At 36.8% G+C, this 19,150-nt stretch overlaps 1 protein-coding gene across 2 annotated transcripts in view; it reads left to right on the top strand.

The window, feature by feature from the left end:
• Positions 1-17,248, top strand: part of LOC107582039 (sodium/potassium-transporting ATPase subunit alpha-3-like) — a 31,727-nt gene extending 14,479 nt beyond the window's left edge. For both annotated transcript variants that reach the window (XM_016267737.1, XM_016267736.1), the window contains 20 exons: positions 5,904-6,020; positions 6,105-6,164; positions 7,328-7,531; positions 7,650-7,763; positions 8,084-8,218; positions 8,310-8,427; positions 8,517-8,785; positions 9,535-9,733; positions 9,837-10,081; positions 10,416-10,608; positions 11,002-11,314; positions 11,645-11,795; positions 11,921-12,089; positions 12,177-12,331; positions 12,445-12,568; positions 14,841-14,986; positions 15,093-15,223; positions 15,304-15,405; positions 15,908-15,999; positions 16,218-17,248. In XM_016267737.1, the coding sequence (XP_016123223.1) occupies positions 5,904-6,020; positions 6,105-6,164; positions 7,328-7,531; positions 7,650-7,763; positions 8,084-8,218; positions 8,310-8,427; positions 8,517-8,785; positions 9,535-9,733; positions 9,837-10,081; positions 10,416-10,608; positions 11,002-11,314; positions 11,645-11,795; positions 11,921-12,089; positions 12,177-12,331; positions 12,445-12,568; positions 14,841-14,986; positions 15,093-15,223; positions 15,304-15,405; positions 15,908-15,999; positions 16,218-16,246 (3,066 nt within the window). In that variant the 3' untranslated portion in view covers positions 16,247-17,248. The remainder of the gene's footprint in view (positions 1-5,903; positions 6,021-6,104; positions 6,165-7,327; positions 7,532-7,649; positions 7,764-8,083; positions 8,219-8,309; positions 8,428-8,516; positions 8,786-9,534; positions 9,734-9,836; positions 10,082-10,415; positions 10,609-11,001; positions 11,315-11,644; positions 11,796-11,920; positions 12,090-12,176; positions 12,332-12,444; positions 12,569-14,840; positions 14,987-15,092; positions 15,224-15,303; positions 15,406-15,907; positions 16,000-16,217) is intronic.
• The last annotated feature ends 1,902 nt before the right edge of the window (positions 17,249-19,150 follow it).

Genomic DNA, 19,150 nt, shown 5'->3' with positions numbered 1-19,150 from the left:
TTTGCTTTCGCCTAGAAACACACAGCGTCTCCCTGACATGCTGCTTCAACACTAACTGCGGTTACTGAAACCACGCCTTCTTTCTTTGCGTGCACATTTGGGCGGCATTATGCAAATATTTCCACATAGTGAGGTAGATATGTGGGGGCGTGTTAGAACGAGCCGTTTTAGGGGGGCGTGGCAGAGTCTTAACTTTGATAAAGAATATCTCTTTGGTTTTGAGACTTTAGTCTTTGCAACTTCAGGGATCTTATCTATGCACAATCAGCTTGTAACACTCCAAAGAGAAAGGAAAACTTGAAATCGCATCATATGACCCCTTTAATATAACACAGCTCAGCTTTCAAATTCTGTCCATTTTATTTTGAAATACAAATTATAAATGTGTTGTTCCTCTTTATTACAAGTTATAGCACGATATAAACGTGAAGGAACATCTGAAGGCATGAAAAAATAGTATAATTTAATTAAACAAATGTCTCATTGTAATGAAAAGTCGCTGCTTAAACTGAGGCGAATACAGCAATCTGTCATACCGCATTAAAGAATGTGAAAAACATTATTGTAAGACATATTGTTTGTATTTTGCTATAAAACTGAAAGAATTTGAAAGCTGAGACTTTGTTTTACATTAAAAGCACCAAAAGTACAAAGCTTATTGCTATTATTGGGTGACTGGCACTCTACAAATAATAAATGCATTCGAAGACATGAAATATTATTTCCAAGCCTGTGAGTACTTTATACCTGTGAGTATATGACACATGGGATGATTTCTGCTAATAATCCCACATATATTCAAATCAGTTGCCAGGCCACTGGAACTTCTCCCGGTGCTCCCAATCTGGGCCATTTGCATGCACAAAATAGACTATACTCTCAAAATATTATAACTTTATTCTCGTAATTGCTACGTCTTAATTCTCGTAATTTTGACTTTATTCTCAAAATATTTTGACTTTATTCTCATAATTTTGACTTTATTCTCATAATCTTTTTATTATTTTTTATTTGCATGGCTCTAAAACCCCATCGTAACAAATGGTGTAAAAAGATGTGATTTCTATTTAGTTTGATTAAGATGGTCCGGTGATGGTTTCATCATTGCAGCAAGTTACACTGCTTTTCAAAGGTTTGGGGTCAGTAAGCTTTTCTTATTTTTCTTATGCTTGCAGAGGTTGCATCAGTTTGATCAAAAATACAGTAAAACAGTATTATTGCGAAATATTATTACAAGTGTCAAGCGACAGCTGATATTTTCAACCGACAGCTGAAAACTCATCTCTTTCGATGCTACTTGACTTCATCCTAAATTAAAGAAAAAAAACCCGTTGTCTTTCTCTTTATTTATTCCTTCCCTTTCTAGCATGTACTTATTTGAACAATGCCTTAAGCTTGGTATTACGAGCACTTCCTGTGTCTGGTTGCCTCTTTAAGAAGAATGGCTTTATGTATTCCCCATTTGTAAGTCGCTTTGGATAAAAGCGTCTGCAAAATGACTAAATGTAAATGTAAATTTAAAATAATGTTTCTCTTTTACTATATTTTAAAATGTAATTTATTCCTGTGATGGCAAAACTGAGTTTTCAGCATCATTACTGTCAAATCGTTCCAATATGACGATTTGGTATTTAAGAAACATTTCTTCTTATTATTAATGTTTAAAACAGGTGTGCTGCTTAATATTTTTGTGGAAACTGTGATAAAAAAAAATTCTAGGATTCTTGGATGAAAAGAAAGACCAAAAGAATTTATTTTAAATTAAAATATTTTGTAACATTATAAATGTTTTTATTGTCACTTTTGATCAATCAAATGAACAATTCCTAAAAAAAAATCATACTGACTCAAAATTGTACTAAAGTGACTATTCTGTTCTTTGTCTGTATGTGGACATCTATGTATTAATGCGCATTAAGGTGTTTGTGTAAAAGTATTGCAGTATTTATATAAGAACATAAAATTAGTCATCTCACACTAAAAGCATGTAAGGACAAGATGACACAGACCCTGCACGGAGAACCAGTGTGCTTTTTGCACTTTTGTGAACATTCATGAAGGCTGCAGTACCCTGGCAAACTCTAGCAGACGTTTGCTCTTCCCAAAGGGAAGGTTTGCTTTGCTTATTCGCAGACTAACTTACATTGTCATCATCACAAGGACAAACTCAGTGAGGATGATTTTAATGATTGTTATATATTTTTTAATCACAATTTCTACCCAATAAAATATTCACTAGAAAAATGCATATTCATTATAAAAAGGCAGTTTTATAAGATTTTATTAATTTACATTACCAGTAAACTCCAGGTAAAAATCACACTTTTAAAATTAGACTACCTCATATATCCTGATTATAAGATGTTGAAGATATTGAAAAAGTATACAAATATATTAATTAATTAAGTCTTGATTTTAGTTGTTATTTTAATTTGTTTAATGTTGAGCCATTTTAAGTTATCTGTTTTAGTCAATGTTTTTTTTAGCTTTAAGACTAACATCTGCATGCTTTTGTGGTTCCTAAAGTTGTCAAAATGAAGTTTAAAATGTACAGCCCTGCTCCTCCGGGGAAATGGACAAAACATATTGATGACTTATTCTGCACTGCAACCATAGAAAAATGGTGTGGAAAATATGAAAGGAAAGAAAAATGTACTTTTTGTAATTTTGCGCGCTCTCTCTGTCTCTCTCGCTCTCTCATTCTCACACACACACACACTTTCTTTCTCTATGTTGCAAAGTCTATCTCAGTCCCTCTGTCTAAACTTATGTAGGACATACAAGTCCCTGAGCTCGACAGCCACACACTTTTCTTCCCTATGTGTCTCTTGTTCTGTAGAATGTGAACATACGTGTACACACACATGCAGACTGAATGAGTCCTTCAGTTTCAAGAGCATCAATAATTTGTGACAAGAGTTCAGGGGACAGACCGAAGTCGGTACCAGAGACTGTGTGTGTGTTCTGTCTTAGTCAGCTGAAATGTCTTTGTGCTGGCGTGTAATTCCAGCCCATCGTCTCTGGTTCTCTCACAGAGCAGTATGTTTTTCTCTGCAAGAAACACTCAGTAATGTTACCACAAGAGCACAGTTATATCTCATCAGGAATTAGATAACCACTGTTACCGTTTAATGACACACACACCGTCTACTGTAGACTTCTACTGTAAACCATACTGTAATTTAAATCACATAAATATAGCAATGATAATGATAAATAACTGCAGATTTGAAGGGTTTTCTCTAAGGTTCAAATAAGTGGCTTTGGCACATAAATAAACTTTTTAAAATGTTAAATTACAGTGTAAGAATCTGGCCTTCGCTAATGTATGTGACATGAACAATTCAAAGATGAAGTATTTTTTGTTATTTTTGTCAATGGATCTTCCATTAACAGGTGTGGCAAAAAGTTTTAGAAATGGATCTTCTTGTCTTCTTTTTTCTCAGACCCTCTCTGTTTGTCTGACAGTGAATCTCTCAACATGAGCTTTTCTCAAAGTTAATATTAATCTGATATCTCTCAAAATTTGCATCAGGTTTGTCTGTGAGAGAAAGAGTACGCTCTTCTTCTATTCTCAGCTCTGTTCTTAGCCGCAATGCAGGTATTATTGCAGATCCTTCACACCTACCATAAAAACATAAAAAGTATAGAAACATATTACATAGCATACATTATTTTTCTGTTTTTTGCTTTTTAATTTTCCTCTGACCATAACTCTCTTTATGGGGTTTCCCCATCTCATTTCTCTCTTTGTTCTTTGTGTGTATTCAGCTGTTTTTAATTTCATAGAAATTAATTTTTTTTTACAAGCTTTCACACTTTTAAGCCACTATTACAAAGTCAAACTCTAAAAGATCCTAGATGAGCTTTTAGATGTGCTGTAAGATCAGTGTGTGCTGATAGGGGTGATCCTCACTTTCTATTCACTTAATTATTGAGTGGTGTCACCTATACACGCAATCGCTTTTGTCACAGGATCTGTGGCATTGTTGTGTGTCCCATGCAGGCTGGTTAGAAGGTCACTGTGTGTGTGTGTGCGTGTATGTGTGTGTGTGTGTGTGTGTGTGTGTGTGTGTGTGTGTGTGTGTGTGTGTGTGTGTGTGTGTGTGTGTTTGTGCGTGTGTGTGTCCGGCTGGTTTTGGGCAGGTGGTGTGATGCTGAGAGTCATCAGGCATTAAAAGCAGCCGCTGACGGCAACAAGCTCTCACACTGATAGAGCAGCAGGTCAATATCTAATTACCCTACAGGAAGTGACACATATTCCTCTGTCTCTCCCTCTTTCTCTCTGGTAATCTCTCTCTCTTTGGATTTCTCTCTTAGTCTGTCAGCTTTTTCTCAGTCCCCACCTCCGCATGCTCTTCTCTCTTTCCATCTCTCCCCTTTTGTTTCTCTTTATCCATCCATCCACCCATCCATCTTTTTCTCTCACGTTCTCATTCTCTTTTAATAGGCATCACCTGGCTGTGTGTGTGAGTCTACGTCTTTTGGTCTAAACCAGGCGTGTCGGCTGACCAAAAATGAATTAATAAATAAACAAAAATGAATAAATGTATATATTTTTTATTTTAAAAAATCTTGAATTAAAGGTAACAACATTTTACAAGCATTTTATATATTATATAAATGTAAAAGAAAAATAGATAAAAATGTAATAATGTTATTTATATGAGTATTACATGTATTATATAATGTATAAATATATTCATATATTTGTATTAAATATTTTATTTACATAATAAATTTGCAGTAGTATTGCAATAGTATATATAATTTACAAACAATTTAAAATATTAAGTATTTAAAATATTTTTAAATACTACAGATACATTTAGTTTTGATCATGCGCTCATATAATGAACCTCATAATGGCCTGGTTCTTTTCATACATTGACCAGCAGGGGGCTCTACTCATGCAGAACCTAGTGTGAGAGTTCCTGTTACACAGGGTCTTGCCTCAGTAATTTCCTGTAAGGGGATTCGCTATTTGCATATCGACTGTGCTACAAGAATAGTACTTTATTTCCTGGAGGGAGGCATGATGGTTGTTCTGGAAGCTCAGTATTGATCAGTCGTGAGGTCAGATGATACACGGTTTCCTGCTTTAATAATGACTGCCCCACTAAAATAGCACCACCTGAGTCTAACGGGAGCCATCTTTGCTCAACTGGATTTATTCTGCACTGCAGTCTTCCGGTATGATAGGATTACACATCCAGCCAATAGAAACAGAGGATTTATGGAAGGGGTGAATTATGATAGTACATTGAAAGGTCAATATCTGTCCATGACAGAATAATTATCTCAACCTCAGGCTATATATTTCTAATCGGATAAAATAATCAGCCTGTTAGATGAAAACAGAACTGGAATATTCTCCAGAGTCTGAACTTTCAATTTTGTTTTCATTTAGATAAAGAACAAAGCGTGAAAAATTAGATTTAAGATGTTTTGAAGCTCATGCACTCTCTGAACTGTGTTTGCGTGCATGTTTCACTACACATTTTAGACTTTCATGTCACTGTGAACTGAAACAGACACATATTCAACCTAATCAGAGTGTCTTTGATGAACAACAAGAGTGATGCCACACTCACTTCATATGAATGACAGAACGGTGGGAAGTTCTGTATTCTTTCAGCAAATTAAATTAGGTTAAATTACCTCTTTGAGGTGACCACACAATCAAGAGCACAAGAGGGATGGTTCTGTTCGGACACTTCCCATGACCCACCATCTGCCAGACCAGTGTTCAAACTGAAATCACTGTAAATGTAGGGTAAATTACTTGAAATGTTCCTTATTATGATCTTACATTGGTTGAACCATAGCAGGTAGAGACGAAACTCTCAGTTTCTGTGATTGAATGTCTAAAGTTAATTAACTGATTATTCTCTGTATTTTAGTATGGGCGATCGGATAGCTACCGCGTGGCCACCACGCAAGATAAAGATGATAAAGGTTCTCCAAAGAAGAAGAAGGGGGTGAAGGATCTTGATGATCTGAAGAAAGAAGTTCCCCTGGTAAGAATCACACTGACAAATCAGCATGGCAGCAATCTTTTGTCTTTTTCTTTTGTTAATTTTCCTTTTTACCTTCCATTTCAGACAGAACACAAGATGTCAGTTGAGGAAGTATGCCGGAAATTTCAGACAGACATTGTTCAGGTAAACTCACAAATGATTTAGTGTATGCTAAAACCAGGTTCCCATGTTTGCTAAAAAAATTAATCACCCTTGTCCAAATATAAATCTGATGTGTGTAGGTGATTTAAAATAAAATAGCGCAGAAAATACTTAGCTGAGTTTAAGTGTATGAAGAACACATCGTTGGTCTTGAGAATGACGGTTTTGCAGCACTTATTGACCACTAGGGAGCACCATACTCTGTATAATAGATTGGTTTTGCATCCCCTGTAAGGTACATGTACTTCTGCTGTCATGATGACAAAGCTGCTTGTTTTAAGGAGTATCAATAGGTGTCAGTAGATTAAGATAATGACTGTGATTAATTTCATGATTCAAGAAGTTTCTATAACTGTATATTATTCAATTAAAACAACAGTTGTTGATGGAAAAAATAAAAATAAATGCGTCAATTTATACATATTACATCTTGTTTTTAGCACTAATTATATCTTGCAATTAGGATGTATTTTAAATAAGGTTTTTGTTCATTTATTTTTTTATTTAATAAAAGTTTATATCTTTTTAATAAGTAAAGAAGAAGATAATATTAGCTCAGAAAATGCTTACTTTAGTTTGACATGTTTGAATACATAATTTGTCTTGGGAATGACTGATGCGCTGAACTGCTTATTATTGAGCACTAGGGAGCACCATACACTATATAATACATTAGTATTTATTTATGTAATATTTTATATCTTTTTGATAAATAAACAAATAAATACTAATGTATTATATAGTGTATGGTGCTCCCTAGTGCTCAATAATAAGCAGTAGGGAGCACCATACACTATATAATACATTAGTATTTATTTATGTAATATTTTATATCTTTTTGACAAATAAACAAATAAAAATTTATTTTAAATCATTTCAAGTCATCTTGTCGCCTCCTTGTATGTTGACTGAGGCCCCCTGGATGAGAACCACTGGTATAATAGACCCTTACTAGTACACAGCATACTTGATATGTTCACACAGCGAATACTTAAAATAATACTTTGAATTTGCATTTGAAAGTAACTTTTGCTCATGATTAATTCAAATTAGTTTTTGCATTTTAGCTACTTGTTTGAAACTGAGTGGCACGACATTGATTTAGTAAATTTAGACAATGATCTCTCTTTCTCTCTTCGCAAAAGGGTTTAACTAATGCAAAGGCTAGAGACTATCTGGCAAGAGATGGGCCAAATGCTCTGACCCCGCCTCCCACGACACCCGAGTGGGTTAAATTCTGTCGTCAGCTGTTCGGCGGTTTCTCCATCTTGCTGTGGACCGGAGCCATTCTCTGCTTTCTGGCCTACGCCATTCAGGCTGCTACCGAAGATGAGCCAGCTGGAGATAACGTGCGTATACATTCACACACTAGCACCATTAACTACACACATCCCTTTCAGTGAATCGACATTGAATATGAATACATGAATACAATAATTGAATGTGTCTTCTTTGGTCTCCTCTCAGTTGTACCTGGGTATCGTGCTGTCTGCTGTGGTCATCATCACTGGCTGCTTCTCCTACTTCCAGGAGGCAAAGAGCTCCAAGATCATGGAGTCATTTAAAAACATGGTGCCCCAGGTACTGGCGACACTCCATGCAAACTTAAAATGCACAGAAACACAACGAAACAATGAGTAGAAATAACACTCTTTGGTTACACTTTATTTCAAGGTGTCCTTGTTACAGTGTAATTATACATTTAAGTACTGAGTAATATTAATTAACTACATGTACTTACTATATGGTTAGGTTTAGGATTAGGGTTTGGCTTAGGGTTACTTGCATGTAATTATGCATAATAATTAGTTATTATAATAGTAAGTACATGTAACAAGGTAACATGTATGTGTAACAAGGACTCCTTAAAATAAAGTGTTACCCATTCTTTCTATCCACAGCAAGCGTTAGTAATCCGTGAAGGAGAGAAAATGCAGATCAATGCTGAGGAAGTGGTAGCAGGCGACCTGGTAGAGGTCAAAGGGGGAGACCGAATCCCAGCTGACCTTAGAATCACCTCTTCTCATGGCTGCAAGGTATGTGGTTTATAAACTTCAGTCATTTGTAAAGAATCGTACCTGTGTTGCTACCTAGTAGATAACTGTGTGTCTCTGACATCATACATAGGTGGATAACTCCTCCCTCACTGGCGAATCAGAACCTCAGTCGAGATCACCTGATTGCACTCATGACAATCCTCTGGAAACCCGTAACATCGCTTTCTTCTCCACTAACTGTGTGGAAGGTGCGGGATTTGCTACAGTGAAGTGTTGAACCTGTCTACCTATGTAAATGTCAAGTTTAGAAGCGTGACATTTTTTGTTTCTCTTTCAGGCACTGCTCGTGGTATTGTGGTCTGCACTGGTGATCGCACCGTGATGGGCCGCATTGCCTCACTGACCTCAGGACTGGAGACAGGGAAAACCCCCATCGCTAAGGAGATCGAGCACTTTATTCACATCATCACAGGCGTGGCTGTCTTCCTAGGAGTGGCTTTCTTCATTCTGTCAATCATTTTGGGATACAGCTGGTTGGAGGCTGTCATTTTCCTCATCGGAATCATCGTCGCTAATGTGCCTGAGGGTCTGCTGGCTACTGTCACTGTGAGCACATGCAGTCATCTAAGCATTTGAATAGGAACCAAGAATCAAAAACACACAGTGTAACCAGTGTTGTCCAAAAATATTCAGCACGACCAGGTAGTTTCCAGAGAAAATGACTCTGAAATGAACTTTTTTTTAGTGAATTAAAAACATTCAGTACAACCAGGGTAGGCTGATTCCCAACTGAATGAATCTCATGAACCAGTTCTTTTCAGTGCATCAGAAACATGACTTCACACCAGTTCATTCTTCGATTTTGGAGCCTTTATGTTTTTGTTTTTTTTAGTATGAAACATTAGAAACATTTAGTATGACCAGTGTAGTCTGATTTCTGGGCAAAAGACTAGGATTATTTTTAGTGCATCAAAACATACAGTGGATTTATAATCGTTATTGGACCGCATCTAAATAGACTGTGAAATCAGTAAAAAGTCTTTTGCAATAATTGGTTTAAATTAATTTTTAATTTATAATAATTTTAAATGATCAATTCATAATAATTTGGCAATGAACATTTCTTAACTGTAACAGGCTCTGATTGACCATTCTTAATCTGAACAAACTGCTTCCTGTCACTTAAATAATATGAAAACCAAAGAAATGCATTATCAGCTACTCCAACACAAGCCATTTGTTCCAATAAAACTGAATGACTAATAGTATCGAAGGCAGCACTAATTCGCATGAGACAAATTGGAACCAATTTTAAATTCCTAAATGTATTTTAATCAATGTCTCTTTAATCTCAGGTGTGTCTCACTCTGACGGCGAAGCGTATGGCTCGGAAGAATTGCCTGGTTAAGAATCTCGAAGCCGTAGAGACACTAGGATCCACCTCAACTATCTGCTCAGATAAGACTGGAACTCTGACCCAGAATCGAATGACTGTCGCACACATGTGGTTTGACAACCAGATCCATGAAGCTGACACCACTGAAGATCAGTCTGGTTTGTTCTTTTCTTCTTATGCAGAGCTTAATGATGATCTAGTCTTGCCCACTTTATGACACCAGTTTTTCCCTCCAGAGTCTAAGTTGGTCTCTTTCTGCAGGTGCATCATTCGATAAGAGCTCAGTGACATGGGTGTCTCTGGCCCGTGTGGCGGCTCTGTGTAACAGGGCTGTGTTTCAGGCAGGACAAGATCCTCTGCCTATCCTAAAGAGGGATGTGGCAGGTGATGCTTCTGAGTCCGCCCTGCTCAAGTGTATCGAGCTGTCCTGTGGCTCAGTCAAGATGATGAGAGAGAAGAACAAGAAAGTAGCCGAAATCCCATTCAACTCCACCAACAAATACCAGGTTTGTCATCAGTTACTGATTTTCAAAATCAAACTATCTAAGAATCTATACTAAGAAAATATCAATATGAGTTGCAATCAATGGAAAAGCTGAGGTTCAACAAACAACCCATAGCACATTGTGTAGTGCAAATATTGTCGTCATTGTGGAAATAGTGGAACTAAATATTGTTTGGTTCTGATAAAAGACTAAATGTAAATCTAACATTGTTTTATTTGAGTCAGATGTGGATAATAAAGTGTGTGTTGCAGCTCTGCAGCATGTCAAAAATAGAAATGGGGTGTAATCACAAGCTTAGTTAGGCTCAGTCATCTCTTTTTCCATATTTCCCCAGCTGTCTATTCATGAGACAGAAGACCCCAATGATAACCGCTACCTGTTGGTGATGAAGGGGGCGCCAGAGCGCATTCTAGATAGATGTTCCACCATAATGCTGCAGGGTAAAGAGCAGCCCATGGATGAGGAGATGAAGGAGGCCTTCCAGAATGCCTACCTGGAGCTTGGAGGACTTGGGGAGCGAGTGCTTGGTGCGTATATACGGCATATATTACACAGCACTCTAGAATACTCAAATCCTATTGGTCAGTCACGGCATTCTAGGTGAAATATTTTTGTATAATGATCGCTAAACTGTATAATTGACTGTTGTTCATTTTCTAGTTTAATTGCACTCTGTGGTTTCTTTCTTCACTGAAGTCAATTATTATAAATGTTGAATTAAATATTTGATGTTAATTGCATTTTAAAATATATTCAAATAGAAAAAGTTATTTTAAATTATACAAATATTTCAGAATATTACTGTTTTTACTGTCATCAAATAAATGCAGTCTTTGCGGGCATAAGAAATATCTTTCAAAACATTAAAAAACCCAATTATATATTATACAAACATGTGTAAACTTGCCTTCTTTCCACAGGATTCTGCCATGTCTTAATGCCCGAGGACCAGTACCCAAAAGGCTTTGCCTTTGACACAGAAGATGTGAATTTCCATACAGACAACCTTTGCTTTGTGGGTCTGATGTCAATGATCGACCCGCCCCGTGCTGCCGTGCCTGACGCTGTGGGAAAGTGCCGTTCTGCTGGAATCAAGGTCATTATGGTGACCGGAGATCACCCCATCACTGCCAAGGCCATCGCCAAGGGTGTGGGCATCATCTCAGAGGGTAACGAGACTGTGGAAGACATTGCTGCCCGCCTCAACATCCCCGTCAGTCAGGTCAATCCCAGGTAATACAATGACCAGCACTGTAAATGTAAACATAACATCTCAACCTGCATTTATGGTACGGTCAGATTAGTGAAATTTCATGTGCAAAAAAGGTGTCATTGTCTGTCAATAGTATAGTGATGAATGAAGCACAACTCACACAGAAATCACCTCCAAACCAAGCAGCATTCTATTGGTCAACGCGGCCAACCTATGAACCTATTGCGAAATCTGTATGGCGAAATATTACGCCCTCATGCAAAACTCCTTTTGAAATATTGGATTTTGCCTGTAAAAATTTGCCGGACAAAGTTATTTATATATTTACCAGCATTTATTGTTTGTTTCAGGGATGCCAAAGCTTGTGTGATTCATGGAACAGATCTGAAGGACTATTCTCAGGAGCAAATAGATGAAGTTCTGCGGAACCACACTGAGATTGTGTTTGCCAGGACATCTCCTCAGCAAAAACTCATCATTGTAGAGGGTTGCCAGCGGCAGGTAAACGCACATCCTGACATTCAAGATTGTTTGTGGTCCTAAGTCGTTCAAAAGTCCTTTGTAATTTTAATAATGTCCTGATTGTAGTTTTCTATACATGTCCTGTTTATTTTTCTGTCACTTAGGGAGCCATTGTGGCTGTAACAGGTGATGGTGTGAATGACTCTCCAGCCCTGAAGATGGCTGATATCGGTGTTGCCATGGGCATTGCAGGGTCTGATGTGTCTAAACAGGCTGCTGACATGATTCTGCTGGACGATAACTTTGCCTCCATTGTTACTGGAGTAGAAGAAGGTGAGTAAGACAAGAGAAGACTAGTGAATAGGAGGGCAGGACTGATGTTGTCAGAAAAGAAATGTAAATCCATTTCTCCCCATTCAGGCCGACTTATCTTTGATAATTTGAAGAAGTCTATTGCGTATACCCTGACCAGCAACATCCCTGAGATCACCCCCTTCCTGTTCTTCATTATCGTCAATATCCCTCTGCCCCTGGGCACCATCACCATCCTCTGCATCGACCTGGGAACTGACATGGTAAGCACTAAAATAAGGAAAGAACAATAGGGAAAAAAATGACCTACTCTCACACTATTATACACACTAATTTACCCATAGACTGAAACTTAACTTTATCTCTACCTCCACAGGTACCTGCTATTTCCCTAGCTTATGAGGCTGCTGAGAGTGACATCATGAAGAGGCAGCCCAGGAATCCTCAGAGAGACAAACTTGTGAACGAGCGTCTCATCAGCATTGCTTATGGACAAATTGGTTAGTTACGAACAACTTTGAAACTGTTTGCTGTGCTATAAGTAAGAAATAATTGACGACGGGCCGTTGAATTAATAAAAAAATAATGCACACCCAAGGTGGTGATGTGGCCATGATGCGAAGCGGAGCATTATTTTTCTAATAATTCAATGGCCCGGAGTCAATTATTCCATTTATACTACGGTTACCACACCTCAAGACATTGATCAAGGCATTCGTCCGGTTTTTGTACTTAAAACGCTATTGTGAGTAGGATTAATTTCTTCCGCATCTCATCCAATGCCTCCGTTGCTAATTTCAAAACGTCATTTTAGACCTAGTAATGGAGGCTTGAGCCAGGGGCGTCGCTAATGGGGGGGAAAGAGTGACAGAGTGCATAGGGCCCAGAGATCTGGGGGGCCTGCTCTACAGTGTGACCATTTTAGACGCATTTGTGACTAAAAACTACTATGTGGTGCGAATATTAAAAAAATAAAATAAATAAAATTTAGACCAGTGCGACTGACCCAATCAGCATATTTTGCGCCCAAGAGAGATTCAAAGGTTTTTACAGCGTTGAATAATGTATCGCAGACATATCTATTGATTCATTGAACGCAATATTAATCAGAATCCACTCACTGCTCAAAAAACCTGAGTTATGCAAACTCGAGTCCTCTCATTACAAAGACACATGGAAATAAAACATTCATTGTGCAGTGGAACTTTGTGAGATTGCGATGAAAGGTGAGTTTTTAAAGTGGATTTTAAAGATTATTAAGGGAGTTTGCAAATGTGATTGATTTAATACAACAGTTCAATAAACAAGAAGTTAATATTAAGTGACTTACATTGTCTCACACAATGTAACAATATTGCCTGATTTTGCTCTTTTTCGTCAACGAAAATAGCTTCAAAGTCACAGCTGAGACGCTTTGCATCTCCAAGTAAACACAGCTATGTCTTGTTTATGAATTAACTTGTTTTTAAACTAATCTTATTTAATGATTCAACTACCCATTCACAAATACTTACAAGCTCCTGAATGAATCAGCCATTCAAACGAATCAATTGAATGAATGATTCAGTGATAAAGAACATAAAGATTTTGTAACATTTCAAAAGTCGAAAAGTAAAATGATTGAAAATGTAGCGTGAGAGCTGTAGAAAGCAGACGGCCCCTTATGCTTTCGATTCCCTCTCACGGTACTTTGATGTCATTCAACGATCGGTCTGCACAGCGCTGCTTCAAGTTGAACACACCTAATATGTACTCGTATTTGCATCGCTTTGACCGTTCACTGTAGATCCCACCTTCTCACGCGTCCCGATTAGTCAGTTATGTACAATGCCTGCATGTTATTGGTCAAACTACTTTTCGATCATTACCTTCAGCAAGTATGAAAACAGGAAAACAAAGCCAAAACCTGGATATTTTATGCAATATAGAAATCCTGGCCAGGATGTGTCAGAGAAAAAGGGGATGTATGTTCACCCTATTACAGTCACGTTTGATCAGTAAAAGTATTATTATTTTTTAAAAATATTTGATCCCAAACTTTTGACCAGTAACGTATACGTATATACGTATATCATTCAGATGTTGAAATTTTGAACATTAAACATAAAGCATTAAATATTTGAACAGATCTTACTTATGTACAGATTTACTCATAGTACCACAAATAAAACTAGAGAACATTATGAACGTGTCTAAAAACAATAAAGAATCAGCGTTTAACTATTATATGTGACCCCGGACCACAAAACCAGTCATAAGGGTCATTGAGATTTATACATCATCTGAAAGCTGAATAAATAAGCTTTGCATTGATGTATGGTTTGTTAGGATAGGACAATATTTGGCCGAGATAAAACTATTTGAAAATCTGGAATCTAAGGGTGCAAAAACATCAAAATATTGAGAAAATCACCTTTAAAGCTGTCCAAATTAAGTTCTTAGCAATGCATATTATTAATTAAAAATTAAGTTTTAATATATTTACAGTAGGAAATTATATCTTCATGGAACATGATCTATCCTATCCTAATGAGTTTTGGCATAAAAGAAAAATCAATAATTTTGACCCATACAATGTATTTTAGGCAATTGCTACAAATACAAATTGCCCAGTGATTTAAGACTGGTTTTGTGGTCCAGGGTCACATATCGTTTTGTAAATTGAAAAAAAAAAACTACATTAAGAAATGTTATTTTATAAAACGGTCATAAATATAAAAATTCTGCAGGCATCTGCGGAAAAAAAATGTAAGCATGTGTTTGTGTGTGTAGGCATGATCCAGGCATTGGGTGGTTTCTTCAGCTATTTTGTGATTTTGGCTGAGAATGGCTTCCTGCCTTCACTGCTCGTGGGTATCAGACTCAACTGGGATGACCGTTCAATGAATGACCTGGAGGACAGTTACGGACAGCAGTGGGTGAGTGTTTTAATGAGTTGTGAAGGTGATTAGATGTCATGCATGTCTCTTAAGGTTCAAAGACGTTTCCCTGCATGTTGTAAAATGGTGTGTTCATGTTCCCCAGACATACGAGCAGAGGAAGATTGTCGAGTTCACATGTCACACAGCTTTCTTTGTCAGTATTGTGGTTGTACAATGGGCTGATGTCATCGTCTGCAAGACCAGACGCAATTCAGTATTCCAGCAGGGCATGAAGTGAGTTCAGGAAGCGTGTGTACATTTATGTGTTTGAATTCACAAGAACATTTGATCTAACTGTGTTTGTCCTTTTACAGGAATAAGATTCTGATCTTTGGGCTGTTTGAAGAAACAGCTCTCGCTGCATTCCTCTCATACTGCCCAGGCATGGATGTGGCCCTCAGGATGTACCCGCTCAAGTGAGTTTAACACACACACACGTGCACAAATGCATACATGAAAATGGATTTTCCAGTTACAAGCACTCATCCAATTCCACCTCTGGGGTCAGTAAGGTTTTTCTGTTAGTTTTTAAAAGAAATTAATAATTTTAATCGGCAAGGAAGATCAAAAATGACAGTAAAGACTTCAGTGTTCTATTTTCAATAAAAAGCATAACCATTTATTGAGGGATTCGTGCTCCTCATGTTTCTTGAATATGGGGTCTAAAAATGCATAAATACATTGAAAATCAAACTGAAATTGATTCAGATTTCATGATTCATTTTATTAGTAAACAAGCAATTTAAATATTAGGTCAGAAATAAATACATTTGAAATGTACATATATCACATGATCTAAAGTTACACTATAGACACAAATGTTAATGTTTCATAATCTGTTATATGAAGCTTATTATACTCGATAGTATTCTGCAATTTAAAACGGTCTCTCTTCTCATTTGTCTCGCTCATCTCCAGGCCGAGCTGGTGGTTCTGTGCTTTCCCATACAGTTTCTTAATCTTTGTTTATGATGAGGTCCGAAAGCTGCTCCTGCGCCGGAACCCCGGTGGTACGTGTTCCTTCATACTGTCCCAAAGACACATGCACAAAATTACACACTTCTTATCAGTATATCTTGCATAAAGCCCCCGAATTGGATCATTAAATGTCTTTGTTTGCATCAGGGATACAATAAAACACTGTTCAATTAAGATTTAAATGAAAACTCACCAGATGTGCAGCATTTCTCAAAGTGATTACTGCTTTTTTTCTGTCTTTTTTTTGTAGGATGGGTGGAAAAGGAGACATATTATTGATCAACAAATCTTCTTTACTCACATTCCTACATCTTCCATTTTGTTCTACTACTTCTCTTCCAACTAAGACGCACAACCATCCTCTCCCGCCCTCCTTTTAAAGAGACAGTAGCTTTAAGCCAATAGCACGTCTCTCCCTAAAGAGGAAATCACAAAGCACCTTCCACTCTCAAATGTCCACATCATGCCCCCCAATTCCTATAATAATCTTTGCATGTATTTTCACACGGCTGTGTACATAAAGTCTACTATATATCTAAAACTGGCAGCTGCATAATCAATTACGTAGATTCGAAAGGAGCTTTTGACGCTAAAAAGGGAGTATGTACGCTCGCCTATTAAAAAAGGCCGTCCCTTCACCTATCCTTTACATCCCTGCCTTTTCCCTCAACCTATCCTCCATTCACACACGGATACACAGATCACACAAAACCTGTTGTTGGATCCCAATGCACACACTAAACTCTGTTTAACATAGGAACTTTGACTTATTTCACTCGTTTTGTTAATAATTGTGCTTGTTAGGTGATTTGTGTTCTTTAATCACTAATGGAAATGGTTTTGGTGGCTTTGTTGTTTATATTTTTTATTTTCTACTTAAGTTTGATTGACATTGGAATCCTCTCTCACTCTCACTGACGTTCTTTCTCTGTCTTTGTGTGCTTGTTTGACCGCTACAATAACCCCAGATGTTTCAATACACTCTCTGTCTCTGTGTTTTAGGGAAAATGTAAACAATACCACATCTGATTAAATGAATAAAGACATATCTTGGAAGATAGAAACACTGAAAAACAGTATAAAATTATTCTCTTGCATGTTTGAACCCACTTGACTGAAACAGAAGTCATCAGTTTCCTGACAGGTTGTACAGATGTTGAACATTCTCTGGAATAAAATCAACTGCCATTGTGAAACGAAACACACCAGGTTTTGTTGTCCCCCCCCCCCTTTATGGCACTTAAATTATGTTTTTGTACATTATCTGTTGAAGGTAGATGTCAACTTTTATCTGTCATATCAACAAACAATTTGTTCTCCTAAAATCTGATTCGAGAAACAAACTCTATCATCTAAATAATTTCTGGACCAACCAATTGAGCCTGGTGTGTGCAGGTTCCACCGCTGGTTTATGAGGAGATGCGATCGGTATGAAGCAGTGTCAGGTGTGTGTGTGTGTGTGTGTGTGTGTGTGTGTGTGCGCGTGCGCACGCGTGAGTGGAGATACAGTACGCTGTTGCAGTCAGCTGTTCATCTGACAGATGTGTGAAAATTGAGACTAAAGACAGAAGGACAAAACTACTGGTAGAAACATGAATCTGAAAGGTCAAATCCAATAAAACATCTAGTGCATTTAATACTACCAACAAGTGATGTCTGACTCTTCATTTCCCTTTTTCATCTCTTACTGGATCAGTTAAATCACTATTAAGTGTTGTTAATGTAAATTAAAAATTCATTTTCTGTAATTTAAATAAAGCTGAGATCAAATATATATGAAAAACTACTAAAAGTACTGAAATAAGTACTAAAATTATTTAAACAAAAACTGAAATAAAAATGAATTGAAGCTAAACAGATTTTTTTTAATGACAAAAGCACATAAAATCATTAAAACAAACTAAAATGAAAATGAAAACTATTTCAAAATATTTAGAAATACTATATTAATACTAAACCAACACTGATGCAGATAAGAATAGTGCATTTTTTACATCAGATTTTACAATGTTGTAATGGATCCAACAGGCATGTTGTTGGTTTATCACTGCATCTAAACCAACAACATGCCTGTTAGATCCTGTACCCACTACTCTGTTTAAATCTAGATTAAAGACACATCTCTTTGGCCAAGCATTCAAATAATGCATCTCATAATCTTTTACTGCAGTCATAATCTTTTACTGCAGTTATATCTAATCAAATGCACATTATTATTCGTTAGTTTGGGTTAAACAAATCATTTTTGCTTGGTTGGAACAGCAGCTATGCTAATTATGTCTCTATTTGTTTCACTGTTTTTGCCGTAACTAGGATTTACACAAGCTTCAGTCTGGATCCAGAACACCTGAGAAGAGATGATGCCAACCCCTCAGAGGACCTCAGATGATGCCAACCCTGAAACAACTTCCAGAACTACCACATTTTGCTATAAGTTTGATTGCATAATAATAATTGCTGTTAATAGTGTTCATTGTCTGTTTGATTGTCTTTAATTGATTTTTCGGTACATTTCTGCCATATGTACATTAACTGACAGTCACCACTGATAAACTACCACTAAATATTGTAGAAACGTAATTGTAAAGTTGCATTGCAACGATTTGTATCGTGAAAAGCGCTATACAAATAAACTTGAATTGAATTAATGTTATATTTCTTTCCAATGTCATTTTCTTTTACCTTGAGTAGCTGTGTTCATGGTCTTTGATAATGAGGACATGTAATGCAACCTTTATAAATCAGCATCTCCTGGACTACCAAGTGTTTATCAACAGACCAGTAATTCTGCACCAAAAAAGTCAACATCATAAAAATTGGGAAAATATTTTCTACATTTTAAAGGTGGCTAAACCTATTTATTTTGCCATCCTTGCCATCCCGAGACCTAAAGGTCATTTTAATAGCTCACAAAATAAGTATCAGGCCAATAGTTTGTCTTTTCCTAGTTTTATGAGAATTGATAGCAAATAAAAATTTAAGGTATAAACCATTTCATATAGTGCATTCCTGTTTATTTTACTGTATTTTTATATATTAAAGTCTATTTTTTTTTTATAAGTCATCCAGTTGTCCTTTGTGACAACTTAAAAAGCTTGAATAATATCGGCTTACTCTGTATTGATTAAATCAGAGGAAAATTCTAAATTATATTAAATAATTTGACAAAATAAAAGTTAAATT

The sequence above is a fragment of the Sinocyclocheilus grahami genome, unplaced genomic scaffold (assembly GCF_001515645.1).
Source record: "Sinocyclocheilus grahami isolate Dianchi unplaced genomic scaffold, SAMN03320097.WGS_v1.1 scaffold40.1, whole genome shotgun sequence".
NCBI lineage: Eukaryota > Metazoa > Chordata > Actinopteri > Cypriniformes > Cyprinidae > Sinocyclocheilus > Sinocyclocheilus grahami.
This window is presented reverse-complemented; position numbering and strand designations above follow the sequence as displayed.